This window comes from Aquarana catesbeiana, linkage group LG04 (genome assembly GCF_042186555.1).
Source record: "Aquarana catesbeiana isolate 2022-GZ linkage group LG04, ASM4218655v1, whole genome shotgun sequence".
NCBI lineage: Eukaryota > Metazoa > Chordata > Amphibia > Anura > Ranidae > Aquarana > Aquarana catesbeiana.
Genome location: NC_133327.1, coordinates 108,628,763 through 108,652,385, shown reverse-complemented (window position 1 = coordinate 108,652,385; position 23,623 = coordinate 108,628,763). Strand labels below are relative to the sequence as shown.

At 38.6% G+C, this 23,623-nt stretch overlaps 1 protein-coding gene across 21 annotated transcripts in view; it reads right to left on the bottom strand.

The window, feature by feature from the left end:
- MYT1L (myelin transcription factor 1 like) overlaps nt 1-23,623 on the bottom strand; it is a 716,654-nt gene that overhangs the window by 166,622 nt on the left and 526,409 nt on the right. For all 21 annotated transcript variants that reach the window (XM_073625450.1, XM_073625442.1, XM_073625431.1 and 18 more), the window contains one exon: nt 4,624-4,955. In XM_073625450.1, the coding sequence (XP_073481551.1) occupies nt 4,624-4,955 (332 nt within the window). The remainder of the gene's footprint in view (nt 1-4,623; nt 4,956-23,623) is intronic.

The window sequence follows — 23,623 nt, the reverse complement described above, 5'->3', positions numbered from 1 at the left end:
AATAATTGTACCGCTTTCAGCATCAAAAATATGAAATAATCATACCGCCAGGGAGGTTAAGTAGTTAATTGAACAAGCTGAAGTTAGAAGCTGATTGGTTACCATGCACAGCTGCAATAGATTCTGAGTGCTCCAGTTGTAGTAAATCAACCCTTTATGCAGAGTCTACACCACTGTGCCAGGAACATTTTTCAGTGGCTCCCATAATCTCATGTGTTACTACAATGATGCATCTGCAGCATTCACTTGTTACTAGCTAATGCCCACAGCTCAACTGCAGACTGACTAGCCTGGTTAGTTTTTCACCACAAATGCAACCATACATTACAGACAGTTCATTGTTATTGTGGACACTCTCTCAGTGATAGTGACTCCAGACTGACCTGCCTGGGCCTCTTATATGGACAAAGCCCTTGATTTTTGTTGTCACTACTACCCATGCTCCTAACACATAAACAGTATTTTCACTTGGAAGGATTTCTTCTTTTTTTTTTTTTTTTTTTTTTTTAGAGGAGCAAAGTCTGCCAGGTCTCTGCACTGAGGACATTTTCGCCCACCCCAACATAGCTGTGACATGCAGCACTGTCAACTCAACACCTGAACTGTGAGTTGAAATAAGACTTTCTATATATTCTTAAAGAGAATACACATGGGATGCACTGAATGAAAAGACTCAAAATGTGTACATGTAAGTGCGTACTATATTGTGGCACTGTCAGAAGAGGGCACTGTAGCATTTCATTTAAACACGCTCTTTATCTGTACCAAATTCTGTTATGACCGTTTATATGGATTTTTGCACTTAAGACATTAAATGCTGAATGCTGATATGCAATATTCATCAATCCACATTATCAGGATTAATGCATAAATCAGTATCCACCATCTCCCTCAATTTTAGAGGTGTCCTGATAGCTATAGAAAAACTAGCAGGAAACTCTGTCTGATAATTGCCATACTATATTTTTACAGCCAACATCCGGTATACAATGCATTATTCACATTTCACCTCAACAGACACTTGATCTTCTGTTCCTGTCACTGGTTCTATGATGCTCTGGCGTTGTCCAACCTTTAATGGAACAAGCCACCTGAATTCCTCCCAGTCAGTCCTTGCCCTGAGCGCAGACATGTCGACTTGTGTGCCTCTGGGAACTGACGCAGCTGATGTTGAAGCGCTGATTTTAATCACTGAGCCTTGCAGAAAATCAGAGTGCATTCACAGGTCTGGTTATATAAAAGCTCTTCTCTGATCATGCTCCCACTGGTAGGGCTTACTGACATATACAGAACATCAACAAGCCCAGGGGAATTGGAACTGGGGAACGGTTACAATGATTTCCACTGCTTTTTAAGTTTTATAGTATTTTAACACAAGTGTAGACCTCATTTATTAAGTAAGTGTAGGTCTCCTTTATTAAATGCAATGTAAAAAATGCAGTAACTCATACTAACCAATCAGAATCATTTTTTCAAACTGTTCCTGATTCAGAATCTTTGCTAATAGAAGCCAAATGTTGTTATGGCTCCTTAGTTATTTTATTAGGAATTATCCAAGGAGCATGGATAAAACATAGCATCTGGTTTGCTTTCGAATGATGGCGAATTTTTGGCTACTTGAGGAATCTTCTCATGCACCTTTATTTCTGAGTTAGAAAAAAATTGCAAACTATTACTATAGTACCTGAATGCTTTGTGTCATCAATGCTCTTTATATCCTTTATTTATTTTACTCTGTGATCAGTCTGCACTAAGAAGCTATGTCACTTATTAGTTCACATCCATATATAAGAGACTGACTTACAACACTGGGGTCCAAAGTCACTGTTTCATACTATGAGCCTCCCCCAATCTTAAAAACATATTTTCCACTCATACTATTGTTTTATCTTAACTAGTGGAGTAACAGGATATATTTTTAGATTTTTAGACACCCTTTTTATTAGATTATAAGAATTTCAGTAGTTAATATTTTTTCTTACATAGGTGGTAGAAGAAGACTATTGTGTATAGTGTTGTGAAGAGCTTGTTAGCCAGCTTTCCCCGCACATATTCTTACTGCCCATTTGGAAGGGGGTATCATTAGCATAGGAATAAACTGTAAAGATAATCTATCCTTCCTAGCCAATGAATGTCTTGGATTAGTGTGGAAAGAACGAGCCTGAGGGCAGGAAAACAAAAGGCTGGAGTGCTTCCTTGGCTAAATGCCCAGCTAATATCTCGACAACAAACAGATGTACGACTCCCAAATTCTTAAAACATAAAGCCAAAAACAGAGCGGATAACAATGTTGTTTTAAAAGAAAACAGTAGAAAAGCAACGTGTTAATTTAAAAATCAGGACCACTTAACATACCACCTCCAATCCACTCAAACCCAGATATGTTTCTACACATCTACTCATCTTTTACAAGCCCTGTCTTTACAGAGGTCCAAAAATCACTTCCTGTCCCACCAAGATCAGTACTTGGGCAGAGAACATTGTAGTAAAGTTAATAAATAGTGGATTTAGCCTTTCAGCATTGTCTGGGAAAAAGTGGCAATATAAAATCTGATTTTGACCTGTCAGACTGTCATTTAATTATTACGTGCCAGTAGCAAGCAAGAAGAATCAATACAAGAATCTGCGACAACAAGATATTAAGACGAAACTTGTGCCAGCGCAGCACCTCAAATAAAGCACATTATTAACTGGAGTCTTCGTGCCTCTTTTCCTGACACTTCATTTCATTCCAAATGAACCTGCATGCTAGAATACTGCGACATCTATTTCTATTCACCATGGTAAGAAGTGTAGAAACTGGGCAATTAGTTATCAGCTCTTTTGAAATTGTGGTGTTACCCTTAGTGGAGATTTCCTGAGCAGATCTGAAGTTGAGGGTGTCAGTATCCTTTTTTTCGGTCTACAGTTAACATTTTGAAATATTTTTGCGTTGCAGTGCTTTGACGATTTATATTAGGGTAGTTAAAGATGTCAAAACCATAATTGTTTTGTGTCACGTTTCTGTGGACTTTGAAGTCAGAGGGCAACTTAAAATGCAGCTCCAGGCAACAAGCATAATTGGGCACTGAACAACTAATACTATCTAGCAACCTCACTGTGTTAAAATAAGAAAGCCATTATCATTACCCTAAACATCATTCATATGAGATTTTTATAATGACTTGTAGCCAAATTCAGCAAGTTTTTCATAGTTTTCTATGTGTTAGTCAGGAGTGCCCTCATAGAAAGTACAGTTTTGAACCAGCGAACACACGTGGCCCATACTTCAGGCTAAAGATAAGGCAAATGTATACTTTTAGACAGAAGAGCATAGAACAGCACACCATGGAAACCAAAGTAAGATTTTCCACCATTCAGCAAGAAAAATGTATGCTCAGTTTAAAAGCAAAATGCTGTGAATGTCTACCTCGTTTTATATCTGTAGGTATTTAGGATCCACCAAATCCATTGGGATAATTGCACTTTATTTTTAAGTGCATTAGCCCTTTTTACTTTCTTTCCCTGACCTAAACTAACTCCCCCTCCCTCTCTCCAGGTGCATATTTACCTTTACCTTGGGGATGTGGTGTCAGCTATTTGTTTACATTCTTAGGAACAAAACTTCTGTGCTCTGGCCACACTTGTTCAGTAGATTCCCATAAACTTCTCATTGGATGTGTCCAGAGGCTGGAGGTGTTTGAGTGAGGGCCCCAGAGAAGTCTATGGTAAGCTGCTGCACAAATGCTGCCATCCCACACAGAAGAATTTTGGCAATGGATGTATTTCAATAGAGGAGGCTGCAGCCACCAGTTCAATGTAAGCATGTACCTGGATAGAGTAGGCTAAAGGGGGTCAAAAGGATAAGTGCATACATTCACTGTGTATATTTCTTTTAAAGATTCCATATGTATTAACCCATAGCGTACTCTCTTTACACACTTTCCCAGTTTAACATTGGGTGTGTGAGGTAAAAATGTGAATTTGAGTTGATTTACTAAAGGCATCCATCATCCAATCACGTGCAAGCAAAAAGGCTGTTTTTTTTTCCAACTTAAGAATACTTTGGTGTCCTATCTCCACTCCTAGCCTTTTGACTTGACAGTAAAAAGTCAACAGCAGACTGATGAGGTCATCCCCCTGCTCATTCCATGCTCTCCCCCTAACAAGATGTTCTGTATCACACATTTGCTCGCAGTACACCTGATTAGCCCTCAGTCCTTCCCCTACCTCTCCTAGACTGCCACTGTACAGGGATTGCATGAGGCTGATATTGAGTCAAATTGCGATACTTACTCTAGTTACCTTTAAAGAAAAATATATTTAATGATCTATTAATGAATACATATAATAACTGGTGCCTTTTATATCGGCCTAAAGTTACATTTTAAATTGTTTGCAAGGGAAATAAAAAGCCAACCTGTGGCCAGCCCTTACCCACATTGGAAATGTATGTGTTAAAGTGTTTTCTTCTAAGGTATAACTTATCTTGGTTATCTTGGTTATATCACTATCTACAGGACCATGTAGTGCAAATTTACATTCCATATGAAACATAATAAGTGCCAGAACCAATGTCCCTTTGCCTCAGAATTTTCTTCTTGCAATAATACCCTTTGCTTCAAAATATTTTTTAGCTATTACCTTCATCATAATCCTCATCATCCTCATCATCATCTTCCTCATCGTCTTCTATTTCCTCCCCTTCCTCTTCATCTTCCTCTTCATCCTCCTCAATTTCATCATCATCATCTCGATCTATTTCTTCATCTTCCTCATCTTCTTGGTCTTCATTGTCATCAGAATACTCTTCTTCCTCCTCCTTCTCATCCATTTCCTCTGTTCCATCTGTTTCATAGCACTCATCGACAGAGGAGTTGTCTGTTTTTGAGGAGTAGGGTTTTCTTTTGGGTGAGGGTTCCAAAGGTTTGTTATCTTGCGTTTTCCTTTTCTTTGCTAAAGGACAGCCGTAAACACTACAATAGGGACACAAAATATGGGATTAAGAAATTTCTTGAAATTTAATCAAAACACCAACCAAACCACTTTACTTTACATTTTGGGTAGGGTAGGGAAGATTTATACCCTTTGTGGGGTTCTTTTGTTTACCTATGTCTCTACTGGGGAGATAAGTAGAATTCTCTCAAACAGGGACAGAACAGCTATAAAAGCTGGGAAAAAGGCTAGAAATTCTTTCAGCGCTGTCTGTGTTCCTGTTGGAAATTTCCACTCATTTGTGGATAGCCGGAGGGAAAATAAGGGATGTCACCCAACAGGACCGCAGGTAGTGATAAAATGCCCTGAGGACATATTATATAACCCTTCTTCCACTGTTCAAAAAAATACAAAAAATGGCCAAAGTTACACTTTAAGTAACAAATATAAAACTTTGAATGATAGCATGTTATATAAATAAATGAAGAAAAATGCAAATAACTGTTATAAAATAACCAGAGTTTAATATACAAGTAAACATTTTGTAGAAAATCCTCCAGTGTCTTATGTAACCATGAACTCCCCTAACCTGGTGCATAGTTACCTCTGTGTAGTGACAGTGGCCTCCCGTGGTGGTTATACCCTCTGTGCAAAAGTCTTCTGCAGACTACACCTGTGCAGTCACTTTTCATAGACTTGAATGAAGTCATATACCAACATCTTTTCTGTAAGAGAACTGTTTTGTTCATGTCTATGTGAAATTACTGCACAGGAGGATGTACATAGCCTAAGATGCTGCCACTACAGGTAGGCTAATATGCCCCTGGAAGGGAGTGGTTCTAGGTTGAATAGGCTAAGGGGGCTCAGGAGAATAGGCTGGGATGATTTGTACGTAAATTGTACTTGTACTTTAATATATTTGGAATAAAGTTCTGAAGACCCTTAATCACATGAGCAATTTCATCCAAAAATGTAATACATTTGTACAAGTTGTTGATTGGGTAAAATAAATCTTTTTAGGCATGGTTATTTGATTCCCCTGAAAATGGTGGTTAATCTGATATACTGCACGTTCTTTAAAGTGCGCTATCCAGGAATTCTGGAGGATGGGTTTCAGCTGGTCCACAGATCAGACATAATATAAGACCATATTATTAGAGAGTTCAATTTACTAAGAAAAGATTACATTTTATTGAATGCAAGATCAATACATAGTAATTACAAAATCCTAGCTAAACTGTTTTTTTCTCATCTCCTTTTCTCACACCCATAATACAACATGTTCAGGGTGGATTCATACTGGAAAGTCCACATATTTTAATATTTGCCACAGGATAGTCAATGCACTGTTTTACCAGACCAAATCAGCAAATAAAATCATTGCCTCCATAAATATCACCAATCCATTTCATTTGCTTTTGGGGAAAATTCAATTTCAAACTGCCAGCTAATACGCTTAGGGAATTGGTTGTAGCAAGCTCCACTATTTACCTTTCCCCAAAACTACTCTCTACTGCTCCTTGCCATTTCTTACAGAGGTGTAAGTCCAAGCCACCAGTCTATGCCCATACTCTACAGTATAAAGGCAGTACAGGCGGTCCCCTAGTTACAAACATTTGACTTACAAATGACTCCTACTTACAAACAGAGGGAGACAACAGGAAGTGAGAGGAAAACTACCCCTAAGAAGAGGAATTCACTCCTGTAAGAGTTATTATGGGAAAAAGCTACCTCCACTGATGCTTTAGCACCAAGGCTTGTTTCCAGAACAACCCACAATTTTCAAAATCCAATTATCATTGGGACAGAAAGTGAGATGAAATCTTCTGAACAGGGGCACAGACAGCAAAACAAATGTTAGAGGGGTGTTAACCCTTCCCTATGCTATCCAAAAAGCTTAAAAATATTTTTTTTGTCTGGAGCTACACTTAAAAAATGTACCTGTTCCAACTTACAAACAGACTCAACTTAAGAACAAACCTACAGACCCTATCTTGTTTGTAAACGGGGACCACCTGTTTACTGTATACATGCCTCAAGGCATGTTCTAAAAACAGGTTTATGTGCTGAAAATTGAATTCTGTTTTTTCAAAAATGTGATCTATCTCTAGAACTGATCAAGTCATAAATAACATTTTAACACTTAGGGGTAAATTTGTTTACTCATATCTCAATTCCCTGCCGTTTAAAGTAACTGTTATTGCTGCTGTTTTCCTGTTGGAGAGATTTTGCAGCACTTTCTGACCTGATGGGAAGTGAGGCGAAACCTTTTCAATAGAAACCCAACAAGGTTTTTAATTATTTTCTACTTTATTCAAAACAAAAATTTTGCCTAGAGCTGAGCTTTAACTTTTCAGATTTTTAGCGTTTTGTATTTTTTTTATTGCCTCTGTGAACAGTTATCTTTGTTCTAATAATTCACCTTTGTTTACGGCAAGTGAAGTATTTTAAACAGGATTGCTTTCCTATCTTTCTTATATTTCCTAGACACATCCATAAGCTTTAAAGTTCAGGGAAAACCTGTAACATTGCACAGATCTTTTGTCTAGCCTGTGGAAAAGTAGATTTCTTTAAATGGAAGTAGGCTCCCTCTAGCGTGCTCCATAAACAAGAACAATCTTACACATGTTCTGTAAGAAGGTAGCTGCAGAGAAGGAAGAATTAGCTGCCTTTCCTTATTGAAAATGTATACCATTTTTCACCAGTGGGGTCATATATTGCATTTTAGGAGTTACTTTTGTTGAAAATTTGGATGCAACTGGAAATGTTGTATAAATAAAGGAGAACCATTCTAAACATGGTTAATACTTTAATGTTCTATATATTTCGCTATACTATGATATCATTCACACATAATTCAGTAATTCACTATGCAGGAAACCCAAGCAAAACTCAGTTCTGTACATGTTTGCCTCTGGCACGATTTTGATGTAGAGATCACCCCACACATATTTGTCAGAATGAGTTACTTCTGGTCTACCATGTTTGATATGGATCTTTCATCCTCTGTCTGGGTCATGCAGCTGCTTCTAAAGTCCATGCCTGTCACTTCCTTGACATAAAAATAGCTGGTATGATGTTAATGATGAGTTTTAAAGTGGTACAATGCCCAACACATTGACTAACTTTTAAAACTACTTTTAAAACGGCAGCAAGACCAAATAAACATTGCATTTATCTGATGACACAGAACCTAGACTGTAGGCAAAGAAAAAAAGGTCAAATACAATAATCCATCAGAATGAATTTGACTGAAGACCTCTGAAATCAGGTTACAAAGGGTACTGCTAGTGATGAGTGGATCAATTTCCTAGGAAAGGGCTTAAGCTCCATGCACACTGGGCTTAAAAAAACACCTGTTCTCTTGGCAGTTTAGACAAGTTTAGGAGAGTTTTACGTTTTTTTCTGCCAGTAAGCTCCAATCAGAAACACGAACCAGAAGGTTTCTTTTTCATGCCTCTAAACGTTGAGCTCAAAATATGCCTGTAATCATCCTAACATGCATGGACACATAAGATAACATTGAGCTGCTTCTATAGGCAGAACACAAAACTCCTGTAGAAGCAATGTTTTTTTAAGCCAGTGTGCATGGAAACTTAGTCATAGCCTGTAGCCTGTGTAGCATACATTTGGTAATCCATAGATTTCTCAACATAAATAACACATATCTCCTGCGCTCAAAGGTAGGCCCAACAGTAGTGTTACTCTAGGCTCTTGTCCTGGCAAATCCGGATAAATGCCACCTTGCTGCCCTCATAAGACTTGGGATGTCTAGATGCACTGAAATTAAGAAATAAACAGAGGGCGCACCGGCCTAGTGCATTATCCTCAATAAATTACTTTATTGTATAAAAACAAAGAATGATACTCACAAACATGTGCTTGAATACAGCATATCAAATTAATAGCAGCTTTTCCTCCATGATATCACATTACAGATGAAACGTCCCACTGTAAAACTGGCTCTGTTTATTTCTTAATCCATAGTTCCTGATAGAGCAGCTATTCGCAACCGGGGTTTTGCAGGTTTCTGTGGCCCCAAAAAATGCCATAAGAATCACCAGGTGAAAATAAAGGAAAAAAAGCCTTAAAGTGGCTTAAAGGCTGACTTTTTTTACATACATGAAGGTAAAAAACCTTCAGTGTGCTGCTCCCCCCTTATACTAACCTGAGCCGAAGCCCGATCCAGTGATGTGCACAAGAGCAGACACTCTCCTGGGTCTTTCCCTCCCCATTGGCTGAGACACAGCCAGGGGAGCCATTGGCTCCCGCTGGTGTCAATCTAGCCAGTGAGGAGGGAGCAGGAACGGAGCTGAGACACGCATTGCGTGTCATAGACACACAGGGGTGGCTCGGGAGTGAGCAAGCACAAGTGCCCCCACAGCAAGCAGCACTCAGCAGGGGGTGGGACCAGGAGCACCGACAGGGGATCCGAGAAGAGGAGAATCAGGGCTGCTCCATGCAAAACCATTGTACAGAGCAGGTAAGTATGACATTTTTGTTATTTAAAAAAAAATGAATCTTTACAAATGCTTTTAAAGAATTGGCAAAATTAGCAAAATTGGTTTTGGGTTTAATACCTCTTTAGAAGCTTCTATATTCCCCCACCCACCCCAATAAGGCAAAGAGCACAGCAGAGAGTTAACCAACATGGGAAATAAATAGGTTAGATATCTTCTGAAACTATAAGCAACCAATGGATAAAATGTCAGCCTGAATTAAAATGAATCCATTAGGGGGGTAAACCCACAAATACATGGAAAATCCATTGTACAGGGCAATGGATAAAAAAATCCTTGATTAAAAACCCTCTTACCATACACTCTTTAATTACTAGTTTCAGATTTTTTGAGAGAGATACAAACAAAAGCAGTGTATAGTTGAACATTATAAACATGAATACCCCTTGAGCATGTACAAAAGGAGAACCACAGAAGTCACACGAGAAATATAGCTGTTAAAATGCTATTTTTAGCTGTGAGAAATAATTGTAATGGAAAGAAGCTAGAGTTGAAAAATTAGCAATGAAACAAGACCACTAACATCTAGGACAACTGTAATCTTTTTATTTTTAATTTCTTAAACAGATATGAAGCTATAAGGCTAAGACATTAAAATCTTGAAACTTCAAAAAATATGACATAACAGCAAAAACAGATAAAAAGTGATCAATCCACCCTGATTCTCACCCCAAAAACAGTACAACCTCATCAGAAGATATCTGAATCAATGTTCCTATGAAAGCTGAAGCAGACCCTATCCTATTGCCTATCTCCACAGCAAACTGACTAAACTGTTCCAAAACTCCTAAACTGCCACGATAGGGAGAAATCTCCAAAGGAAGAAGAAACAAGGAAATCTCCAACACTGTCATATTATGTGCCATGCCAGATTTGGTTCATAAATTCAGCCAAGGTTTTGCACACTATAAAATAGGTAAGTCCAGTTCACCAGTAATAATTTACCATGAGTAATATGTTCAGACAAAAAAAAATAATCTTTTAGAGCAGGGGTATCAAACTGGTGGTCCTCCAGCTGTTGCAAAACTACAAGTCCCATCATGCCTCTGCCTGTGGGAGTCATGCTTGTAACTGTCAGCCTTGCAATGCCTTATGGCATTGAGGGGCCGCCAGTTTGAGACCCCTGTTCTAGAGAGTACCTGCACTGGCCCTTTAGTTTGTAGTTTTAGCTAGAAATACGCCAATTCCAAAATTAACCTAAACTGCTGAAAGAATTACTATAACTGCGCACAAAAACAAAACATTGTGTAGCTTCAAAAGGCTGCCAAATCCCAGACCATCATTTACAAAAAAAAAGCAGACTTGATGAGTTAAACACATTTTTGGAAACTTTGGAGGAATGACAAAGAAAGAACAATTTTAATATGCAAGGGCTGCAATTCTATAACATGTGCAGTGTTATTCATTCATTAATCAGAAGACCCTTTTCTTGGTGATAGCTGACATGCCTGCCAAATTGCCAACACTGGATTGAACTGGGAAGGGAATAGGCTAGCATCCAGCCTAATGAAATATAAATCCCTCCTAGTTGCCCAAATATCACAAGTAGAGCTTGTGTACACAGACATTTGAACATGTCAGAACTTATTTTCTCCTCATAGAAGTCAATAGGATTGTAAAAGATTGAAGTAGTTGATGCACCTAAGATTGACGTCAAAAGCACCTGTGAGGGAAGCATTTCAAACTGATTTTACGTGCAAGCTGAATGCAACTGAAAGCACGCTGCATTTTCCTCCATACACAAACATTTGTACTGACCCTTGCCCAATAAATTTTGCTTAGATGTATTGGCTGGGTCAGATATTAATCTGGTTCTATCAATCATCTTCTGAAACAGTGGTCTCCAAACTGTAGGCTGGGGCTGGATGTGGCCCTTTGCCTGCCTTTATCTGGCCCTTGGGGCACTGTTCCTTCCATTCACAATGATGAGGCACCATTTATCCTACTGACACCAACAATCGGGCAATATTCCCCTCACTGATACCAACTATGGCACTATTCCTCCCACCAAAACCAATGATGTTAGGGTATTGTTTACTCCCACTGACATTGGGGCATTTTCTACTTGCACTGGCCATTAAAGTCTGAAACACAGTAAACTGGCCCCTTGTTTGGACATTTGTTAATACATTCTTGACATCACAATAAAAACTCAGGAGGACTTTTTTCAGCACCTTCAACATCATCTCCTTTATTTCTTCCCACTCTATAGCTGAGGACAGTCACATTCATATAGGAGGACAAGGTCCTTGAGGAGTCAACTTGGGGTCAGAAAAAAATCAGTCTAGAGTCCAATGAAGATTGCCTAATAAACCAAGCCATTTGTTGTGCTATTTAAAGGCCTGATATTTCAGGGTTATACCTTTTGTTATTCTGTTGATGGCCCACCAAATAAAATATCAGTTTGCCAGGAGCTTGCTACCTTGGATTCCAATGATGAGCATCGATTTCAGCAATAGAGTTAAAGACCTACTCAGTGAAGGCAGGATCAAAGATCACTAAGAGGGTTGGGAACGGCAGAAGCAGATACAGGTGTTGTGAGCACAGGAGTACTCAGATCATAGTGGCAAATATAGCAGCCACTATGATCAGTGTGCTCAGCTATAGAGCAGATCATCCAGCATCATGATGCTTAATCTCATGTAAGTGACACCCAGGTCAGTAGCTACATATGCAGGATGCCCTCTATTCCAAATGTTACTGTTATTGAGTCAACAAGTTGAGCATCAATAAGATGAGGGCTTCAGCTTGAACAGCAAATTATTTCAGCTACTGTTTTAAACCCAGCTTTGCGTTTGCTCTTGACTTTTCTGGCTATCAGGACAAACAAGAGTTTTTTATTCCTTAACCATGGATGAAAAATGGCTTAGAATCGGGAAAGGAGCCATTAATTGCTACCAAGAGAAGCTGGCACAAACACTTTAGAAAACAAATCAAGAGTTAATGAGAGCAGCTAAAACGGGAGTACCAATTCTCCAGCACTACAGACTCCTATCACCACCCACATGTAGTCTACCGACTAAATTACAACACGATACAGGCAAACTAGCTGCTGCTATAGTTCAACAGTCACAAATCTTGCCCTTAATCTTGAGGGATCTGTAATACATATTTATATCTTATATATTTATTTAATTACTTTTCATTCATGGTCAGCATTTAAAATTCATAGAACTGCATCTTAATTTGACAAACACACCATATTTTGTTACATAGGGTTTTCTGGTCCTCTGAGACAGTATATATAGTGAGTGACCTCTGGTTGTCAGACTAGTTCTCAGCCAGATAAAGGCAGATAGTCTGAGAGTTCTTCTGAATTATCCATTACAGTGGAATATCCCTTTGGTAACATACTAACAGTACAAAGAGCAGTAATTTGTTCAAGCTAATATATTTTAACGTACAGCTTTTTAACATTGTTTAACCAGTTCAGCTCTTACACCTGTACACCCTCTATGGCCCAGATCACTTTCTTCTCTTCTGGTATGGGCCTGTTTATTTATTTAAGATAACAAAATAATATATATATACAGTATTCCACAAAAGTAAGTACACACGTTTGTAAATATTTTATTATATCTTTTCATGTGATAACACTGAAGAAATGACACTTTGCTAGAATGTAAAGTAGTGAGTGTACAGCTTGCATAACAGTGTAAATTTGCTGTCCCCTCAAAATAACTCAACACACAGCTATTAATGTCTAAACCGCTGGCAACAAAAGTGAGTCCACCCCTAGGTGAAAATGTCCAAATTGGGCCCAAAATGTCAATATTTTGTGTGGCCACCATTATTTTCCAGCACTGCCTTAACCGTCTTGGGCAGGGAGTTCACCAGAGCTTCACAGGTTGCAACTGGAATCCTCTTCCACTCCATCAATAGGGGGGATGGGGAGAAGGAAATGGGGAATGACCATGCGACCAAAATCAAACTGGTCCGGTCAAATGCTGGAGTACCGACTCACCCAACCTTGGGTGGAGTTCACCAATGGAGGACCAAAAATGATATATTGTATAGTGTTCATCGCAGGGAATATCTGCATTTAAACAAAAGAAACAAAAGTGTGGTGCTATATATCACATCCACAGCCGTGTGTATTACAATAAAGACATATAAAAATGGTGAATACTACCAAAAAATGTATGACCATAAAATGGATAGTGTCAAATAATTAATCAGTGTTGATCACATATAAAGTAAATACACAATAATACTTAATCATCAGATGTGCCAGTGATTAGTAGAAACCCGTGCTGGTTCCATGAGCCAGACACCAAACATAAAAAACAGATGACGGCTCCTTAGCTGAAACATGTCGGGTGGACCCCTCACGATCACTGCTATTTGATATTTGAGCTCTGTTTCGTTCTTCCAAAATGTGAGTCTGTTTTTTATTATTTTAATAAACTAGTGTTTTAAAACGTTATTACGCTATGTGAGTTTTGTTTGCTCCTTGCATGGCATATGAAACTACACGTTTGGCTTATGCTGGATTACCTATGGGAGAGGAAGCCGTGCGGACCCCCCCCTTTTCTTTCCACCATCTGTTGATGACATCTGACAAGACGCATTTCCCAGAACCAGTGGTTATTATGCTTTTTTGACTTGTCTGGCGTACACCATTTCAGGTCAATTTTTTCCGGTAAGCCTCCTCTACTCCTGGTGTTGGCCCCGGCACTGATGTACAATCTATGCACACTTGTGGTCTCCCTTCTGCCCACTCGCCAGATCTGGTGCGACTAAAATTCTGTGAATACCATCTGTCCATGCATCACCCCCTTTGAACTCTGTTGATGTTTTCTTCACTATTTTTCTACACATTTTTTATGGACTTTTAAAGTTTCATGTTTTTTATGTTTGGTGTCTGGCTCATGGAACCAGCACAGGTTTCTACTAATCACTGGCACATCTGATGATTGAGTATTATTGTGTATTTACTTTATATGTGATCAACACTGATTAATTATTTGACACTATCCATTTTATGGTCATACATTTTTTGGTAGTATTCACCATTTTTATATGTCTTTATTGTAATACACATGGCTGTGGATGTGATATATAGCGCCACACTTTTGTTTCTTTTGTTTTTTTTCTGCCTTGAGTCTATAGGTGTGTTGGCTGCTTTTCACTTTCCTTCTAAACGTAGCACTGTACTTAATTTTTATTTTTAATATCTGCATTTAAAACTATTTATTTATTATTTTGGAATTTGAACACATTTTTATAATTATTTATTTGGGAGTACTTATACACATGTTTTTCAGTGTATCTGCACATTTCCTCAGTGCATTTCTTTCAGCTTATTTGCACTTATTTCTTTACTACCTATATAATAATTTTTTATTGATTTAGTATTTTTGGAGTATCTTGCACAATTGTAGCACTATTTTTCAGTATATCTGCACATCTTTTTAGTGCATTTTTTTGCAGTGTATTTGCACACGAGTTTTTTGTAACTCATATAATTTAGTGACTTTGCATTTCTGCATTTCTACATACATTTTGGCACATTTTAACATTTTTTCACATTTGATTGAACGGTTTATTATAGTGCATCAATTTATATATATAATTTTTAACGAATATAGGATTCTGATCACTGGTTAATTGATAGCAGCTTAATTGTGTATTGTTCAATCAAACACCTCACGATTATTCACCTATCTAGATTTTTTTGATTTTTATGGTCACGCATATTCACTTATCTAGATTTATATTCATTTAGCCTTCATACACCACGGTGTGTCCATTACAGCACTTGGTTTTTTATTTCTATCATGTTGGAATACTGCCCTGCAGTCTCTGAAGGGCGGGGATCATGCTCTGCTTCAGTATGTCACAGTACATGTTGGCATTCATGGTTCCCTCAATGAACTGTAGCTCCCCAGTGCCGGCAGGACTCATGCAGTCCCAGACCATGACACTCCCACCACCATGCTTGACTGTAGGAAAGACACGCTTGTCTTTGTACTCCTCACCTGGTTGCCGCCACACACGCTTGACACCATCTGAACCAAATAAGTTTATCTTGGTCTCATCAAACCACAGGACATGGTTCCAGTAATCCATGTCCTTAGTCTGCTTGTCTTCAGCAAACTGTTTGCGGGATTTTTTGTGCATCATCTGTAGAAAAGGCTTCCTTCTGGGACAACAGCCATGCAGATAAATTTGATGCAGTGTGCAGCGTATGGTCTGAGCACTGACATGCTGACCCCCCCACCTCTTCAACCTCTGCAGCAATCCTGGCAGCACTCATATGTCTATTTCCCCAAAGACAACCTCTGGATATGACGCTGAGCACGTGCACTCAACTTCTTTGGTTGACCATGGCGAGTGGAGCCTGTCCTGTTAAACGCCTGTATGATCATGGCCACCGTGCTGCAGCTCAGTTTCAGGGTCTTGGCCATATTTTTATAGCCTAGGCCATCTTTATGTAGAGCAACAATTCTTTTTTTCAGATCCTGAGAGAGTTCTTTGCCATGAGGTGCTATGTTGAACTTCCAGTGACCAGTATGAGAGAGTGAGAGTGATAACACCAAATTTATCACACCTGCTCCCCCTTCATACCTGAGACCTTGTAACACTAATGAGTTACATGACACCGGGGGGAAGGAAAATGACTAAATGGGCCCAATATGTTGGACATTTTCACTTAGGGTGTGTACTCAACTTTGTTGCCAGCGGTTTAGACATTAATGGCTGTGTATTGAGTTATTTTGTGGGGGCAGCAGATTTACACTGTTATTCAAGCTGTACACTCACTACTTTACATTGTAGCAAAGTGTCATTTCTTCAGTGTTGTCACATGAAAAGATATAATAAAATATTTACAAAAATGTGAGGGGTGTACTCACTTTTGTGAGATACTGTATATATATATATATATATATATATATATATATATATATATATATATATATATATATTTTTTTTTTTTTTTTGTTTTTTTTTTTTGTTTTTTTTTTGTTTGGACAAACAAAGCCTTCTTTTGGTGAAATTGTCTCAAAAAATTGTTTTTATTCCATCCATGGACAAAAAAAGATAGGGAAACAAGGAAAAGGAAGACTTTTATCACAGCTAGTTAAAAAAAAGTTATTGTAGATAAAAAGTATACAATTTATTCTATAATTTTTCCTGTTTAAAATTGAACCACAATTGTGATTCTGGTACAAAGCATTGCAAAGTTTTCTTTTCAAGTTTGCACTTTTTATGTGATGCTAGAAAAAATAACCAATAAAATTAATAAAAACAAAAAAAGATGAAATAATAATGGTTAAAAAAAATAGAAATTTAAAAAGCATTAGGAAAATAATAGTTAAAGCAATATTAAACCCAAAAGCAAACATTTATAACATTGCAGCTTGCCAATTCTTACGTGTGGTGTCTGCATTTGTTTTCTTTTTTACAATAAAGACCAACAGTGCGCTAGGAGAATTTATAAGGTTATACTGCAGCTGCAAACCTAAAACACCCCTAATTCTCACCAACACTTTAAACCATAAAAAAACAATGTTAGGTTGTACTTGCAACAGTCCAACATGGACCAACATGAATCTTGCTATTTCCCAAATAGATAAAGTTGATGGAAAAATCTCCCAAGTGACAACTTTATGTAAATGCTTACAGTACAGCAATCAAATCAAATTGATTGCTGTACATAAGCTTCTAAATGCATTTATAAAAGCCCCAGGATGCAGGAAGCCTAATGAAACAGAGTAAATACAAAAGTAGCAATGTTACTTTGTATCTATCTCAGCATCTAAACAGTGTCAGACTGTCAGTTTTTTTGACAGCAGCAGCAGCAGCTATTAAAGCAGCTGTATTTACAGAGCAACTGCTGGCTGTCATTTTGACAGTTGTGATTTTTCCGGCAAGTGGGAGGGGTGAGTTGGAAACAGGCAGAAAGACAGGCATACTACACACACCATGTTTACTGTGATGTCCACAACTGGTTAACAAAGGGTGATTTCTGACACATCAGACAGGCATACTACACACACCATGTTTACTGTGATGTCCACAACTGGTTAACAAAGGGTGGTTTCTGATTAGCTGCTTTGTAATACTTAAAGGAGAAGTCCGGCCTGAGCTTTTTAGGCTGGGCTTCTCCTCTGGGTCACAGGAGTGCAATTCGTTTTGCACTCCTGTGACCCATTTTCAGAGGAGAGCAGTCTGAAGTCTGCTCTCCACTGACATCACTGCTATCAGTCGAGGCAGCGTGTCATTCCAGCTTCTGAAGTCTGGATCCACCAGCTGCCCTGACTGATGGCAGTGAGACGCTGAGACAGCCACTCCCTGCCACCCCACAGCTCAGTGCTCCAATGAGCATGGAGAACCAGATAGGAGAGATGCTGACTGACAGGATCTGTGAGAACCGAGCCATCGGCGATGTTTGGAGGCTCGGTTCACAGTGCAGAGACGGCGGGGACAGCTGCAGCATCGTTCTGATGCTGCATCCACCTAGGTAAGTATGAATCTAAAATTAAAAAAAAAAAACATAATTCTCTTTTAATATCCTGAGCATTTGCAAGAAAAAATCTCTTAAGCGTAATGAAATACCAGCTCCCTACAAGTCTGTATTTTCACTTTGGTTGGCCACTAGTGGGTTAGATTTCATATGTTTGCTATATTACTTTGAGCCCCCAACAGCGAGATACCGCTGTGGTGATTTGTTTCTCATACCCCCTCCACAAGGCCATAACAAATGTGTCACTCTGCCACAGCTGAATTTCCCAGTGAAACATTTACTATACATGTTGGAGAGCAAACAGGGATAGGGGACACCATAATTTCCACTTGTAATTTCAGCTGGAATTTAATTGGTATATCTTGGTATTGCAATTCCCAAGTGATATAACATATGATTCCCGTTGGCAGCAAACACAAAACTGAAGCAATGGTTTTGGTTGTAGTTGACCTAAATTAAGTACAGAGACTACATAGAAATGCTGCAACCTATGGCAATCATATTTCACTTTTTATTAGCGGAAGTAGCCAGAGCAGTGACAGGTGATTGTACATTGGTTACTATAGTATAATATACCATCAGCATGACTCCTGACCACATTAAATAAGCTCATATATCTCTAAACACCATCACCAGTAACTACATGTTATTTACAATGATGAGTTTCATAATTCAGTGATTTTATCACAGGCTCAACGATATTCCCCCGAATCCATCTGCAGCCAAGCACCCAGGCAAGATGCTAAAATAAGAAACAAGCTCATTCCTTTGCAGCTGCCTCCTTCCCTTCTCCCCTTCACAACCAGAACATGAAACATAAATACAGAGCTCCTGCAGAAGGGATTTCATATGCTCTATAAGAGACATGGCTTTAAAAATGTATAGTGTAGACTCTGCAAAGTTCAGATGAGGACAAGGCTTGGCGATTGCAATCTCTCCAATTGTTCCTGGCTCTCCCACATGCATAGCACTGTACTGCACTTCAACTAACCTTCCTATTGTCCTGAATTGTATTCCTAGGCACTGGCTAATCATTTACTGACTAATGCAAATCAGCAGAAGAATTAATTACACTAATAATGGTTGTACTTAGTCTGAAACATCTATCTATCTATCTATCTATCTATCTATCTATCTATCTATCTATCTATCTATCTATCTATCTATCTATCTATCTTCACTTGTTCTGCAAACTAATCCATTTCTGTCCCCAAAATAACAAAATTAGCTAATATGATAAGTGTGAAAACTGTAGTAATAAAAAAGGAAACTCTCATATCTCTGTCCATTATCAATATACCCCCCCCTCTCTCTCTCTCTCTCTCTCTCTCTCTCTCTCTCTCTCTCTCTCTCTCTCTCTCTCTATCATATATCTCTGTTTCTTGCTATCTATCTATCTATCTATCTATCTATCTATCTATCTATCTATCTATCTATCTATCTATCTATCACTTTCTTTTTTCTTTTTTCCTCTTTCCATGATGTTAGCATGCCATTTATACAGACATAGGTGCAACAGCTGTTCTCATATATTATTAGACATGTGCACACTGAAATATTTCTTTTCAGAATTTCGTCCGAAAAAATAAATTTATTTAGTTACTCACGAAATTCCTTTTTATGTATTTCGTTTTTCGCTAAAAATTGCATTAGTCTGAAAATTGAAGGCTTATGGTGTCTGTCGAATGTTCAAAAAAGATTTGACGGAGCAGCTAAACTGTATGTGTACATTTCCAGTCAAATTTTCCACCTACAAGTTAGCTGTAGTAGAATTCTCATGTTGTATGACTAGTAATAATTATATTTATTAATTATTTTACTAGTCAACCAACATTAGAATTTTTCTATAGCCTATGGGCGGATGCATTTGACCGGAAATGTACGATTGCAGTGTCGTACAGTTTAGCTGCTCTGTCGAATCTTTCCACAGACACCATGAGCCAAAGATTCAACGTTTTTCGTTGCTTTGTCGAATCTTCGTCGTTCATGTTGAATGGTCTACTCTACCCCAACAGCCAGCCAACTTTCACATTCGTTTCTCAATCTCCAAGTGCAATGGCGGGCGCGGCATCCGACGTTGTGTCAGATATTGATATGGCATAATAATATAGAATCTATAATAATAAACACGGGCAGCCTCTGAGGCTATCACAACACTAGCAACACTAGTATCACTATAAAGTTCACAACACTAACACAATAACAGCAGATTATTATGAAAAATGTAAGTTGAACTGTAGCTTGCTTCACTATTGTTCTGCTGCTGTGCTTATGCTTAATTGCTAAATAATTCAGGTTCTCTGACAAACGGACCAGCTAAGATTGACTGTCTTCTGAAATGATTCAGTGTGTGTGTCTCTCTCTGCTAGCAAATCGTAAGTGAAAGTAAGTTGGCTGTACGTGTGTACTTAGTTCTAGCTATTTTACTGCCCCTCCTCTTTGGTTACAATCGACCAATAACATTCATCATTATCATTATTTTTATTTTACTTCCCCCATCCAATTCCAGTAGCAATCTTTTCTCTCCATGTTGAATCTTTTCTCTCTATGTAGAATAATCTTGGACAAATAGAGTTAAGGTTAGGCACATTTGACCACAGGTTCGATAGACACAGATTGTTATTGTCAGCATCATGTCGAATCTCCTATCTATATCAAACTGTTGTCGCAACGAAAACGAAAATAAAGCATTTGTTTATGTCGGATCTTTCGGTTTTCGTATTCTGCACTCTCGTTATCGTTTGTTAAAGGGATAACAAAAATACCTGAAATTTGGATGAAAATGCATTCGGACGAAAACAAATGCACATGTCTATATATTATACTGTTGATTAGTACTTCTCCCAATTTTATTGCTGTTTAATGCTGACATAATGAATTGTTTTCTCTAGTGGAACTACATGGCTATGAAGTAATTTCCTGTCTCTGTATTTCCTTTGGTTTCCAGTAAAGCAAGAAGGACTCAGCCATGAGTCCATCATTATTGTATCAGCTTTCCAACAGTTTATGGGCTCAGCTACAGCCAAAGTAGCAAAACCCCCCCCCCAAAAAACACCTAAATAAACAACAACAAAAACACTGTACATACAGATACAGCTCATAGTTCCAGCACAACAGTTTCTGAAAATGAAAAAGGCCAGAAAGTATATATGATGGTAACTAACAGTGCTTCATCAAAATCTTCAGTTGCTAACCTGACAAACCCAAACTAGTTGTCCTGGACATTTATGATGCTGCTGATAAGAGAGGGTACATGGAAATGTATGCAAAAGCTGAAATTAAACCCACCTACAGATGAGCGGATAAAGAAAGCTCAAAAAGTACTATATCCTTGAGCATACTGTCTCTATAATATGTGGGGGTTCTAAGCAAAACATGGTAGCAGCAGAAAGGCACCAGGGATAGATTAGCTCACTGGTATGCTCCAGTGGGCTACTGGCACATACCTGGTGGATCTGACTTGAGAAAGGGGCTCATCCTGAAACGTTGTCAGTCTCCTCACCTCAATCCTGCTTTTCAGGTGTCTGCATACTAAGCTATTTTATTTATGGTACCTTTCTGCTATTATCTTTTTGTTTACTTGTCAATACACATAATCTCATCATCTTGACACTGGAATCTCACCATTCTGACATCCTGTAAATGTGGGTTAAGGCTGCAGATGAATAGATGGAACACTAGTTCCAAGACAGAATGCAAAGCATAGGCATACCTATAGAATACAGCTCTCTTAACCACTTGCCGGCAGCCGCCGTCATTATACTACGGCAGGTCAGCATGTTCCCAAGAGCCGTCGTAGCTATACATCGGCTCCTTTAAGCAGGATAGCAGGCGCGCACGTGCCCGCTGCACTGCGGGGGTGGCGATGTTCGTGGCTGATGGTCGTGATGACCGCCGGCCACGAGCGATCGCGGCCACGAGAGGCAGAACAGGAATGTTTGTGTGTAAACACACAAATCCCTGTTCTGTTCTGTGAGGAGAGACAGATCGTGAGTTCCTAATAGCTAGGAACCACGATCCGTCATCCCCTCTAGTCAGCCCCCTCCCCCTACAGTTAGAACACACAGTCAAGGAACACAGTTAACCCCTTGATCGCCCCCTAGTGTTAACCCCTTCCCTGCCAGTGACATTTACACAGTAGTCAGTGCATTTTTATAGCACTGATCGCTGTATAATTATCAATCGTCCCAAAAATGTGTCAAGAGTGTCCGATGTCCGCCATAATGTCGCAGTCATGATAAAAATCGAAGATCGCCACCATTACTAGTAAAAAAAAAAAAATAATAATAATAAAATGCCATAAACCTATCCCCTATTTTGTAGACACTATAACTTTTGCGCAAACCAATCAATATACGCTTATTGTGATTTTTTTTACCAAAAATATGTAGAAGAATACATATTGGCCTAAACTGAGAAAAAAAATAGCTTTTTTTAAAACAAAAAAAATAGGGATATTTATTATAGCAAAAAGTATAAAATATTGTGTTTTTTTCAAAATTGTCGCTCTTTTTTTGTTTATAGCGCAAAAAATAAAAACCACAGAGATGATCAAATATCACCAAAAGTAAGCTCTATCTGTGGGAAAAAAGGACGTCAATTTTGTTTGGGTGCAACGTCACGCAACTGTCAGTTAAAGCAACGCAGTGACGTATTGCAAATCTTCTACCCAACAATGGAGAGCACAGACAAGCAGTGGGAGCACTGTTTTACACTGCTGCCTCTACATATCCAGATACAGTATAGGAGCTTCCAGGTCACATCTCTGCAGAAGTGTAAGGTAACCCTAGCAAAAAGACTGGAATGCAATTTAAGATTCATGCAGTACCTTGAACAAACCCAAGACATGAATCTAACATTAACTGAAAATAGTGACCTAGAACCTATATGACATGGGAACTCAGATTGGGCAGGTGATCCCAGTATTTGCAAATCTACAAGTGGTTACTTGCTCCAATTTGGCAATAGCCCAATATCCTTTTCTTGGAAAAATTAAATTCCAGTGGCATTATCTTCTGCTGATGCTGAAAACATTTTGGCAGCCTATGTTTGTCAAGAACTCATTTGGTTGCAGCAGCTTTGTGGAAGATCTTGAACAACCAATGTTTGAGCCAACAATTTTGTATGAAGACTATAAAGTGTAATCAAATATATAAAGTTTGCAAAGAGTGAAAAGATCATTGCCAAAACCAAGCACATAGACGTCAAGTACCATTTCTTCAGAGATCTTGTGGAACAAAAGGTAACTGTGCTTGCATACTCCAAAACCGATACACTAAGAACATATGCTATGACAAAGCCACTACCAAAGCCAACGTTTGAGGAATTCCAAAAGAGGATGTAGTTGTTTAGTAGGGGTATTAGCATGCTGTCAATACACCATTCCTATACAGTATATCACACTGTTGACTAGTACTTCTACAACTAAGTGTGTTGTTTAATGCCTGCATAATGTACGTAATATCCTCTCTTGTGGAACTACTACATGGTAATGATGACATTTCCTGTCTCTGTGTTCTTCTTGTTTCCAAATAAACAAGAAGGGCTCACCCATGTGTCCAGCATCATCTTGCCTGCTAACTGTCGTATCTGCAGCAGCTTTCCAATAATATATATATAACATTTTTCCTTTAGGATGATTCATGCTGTTTATGCTCTAGACTCCAGTGCTGGAGATAATCACATCACTAAAATGTAATTTTGTCATTAAGCGAAATGC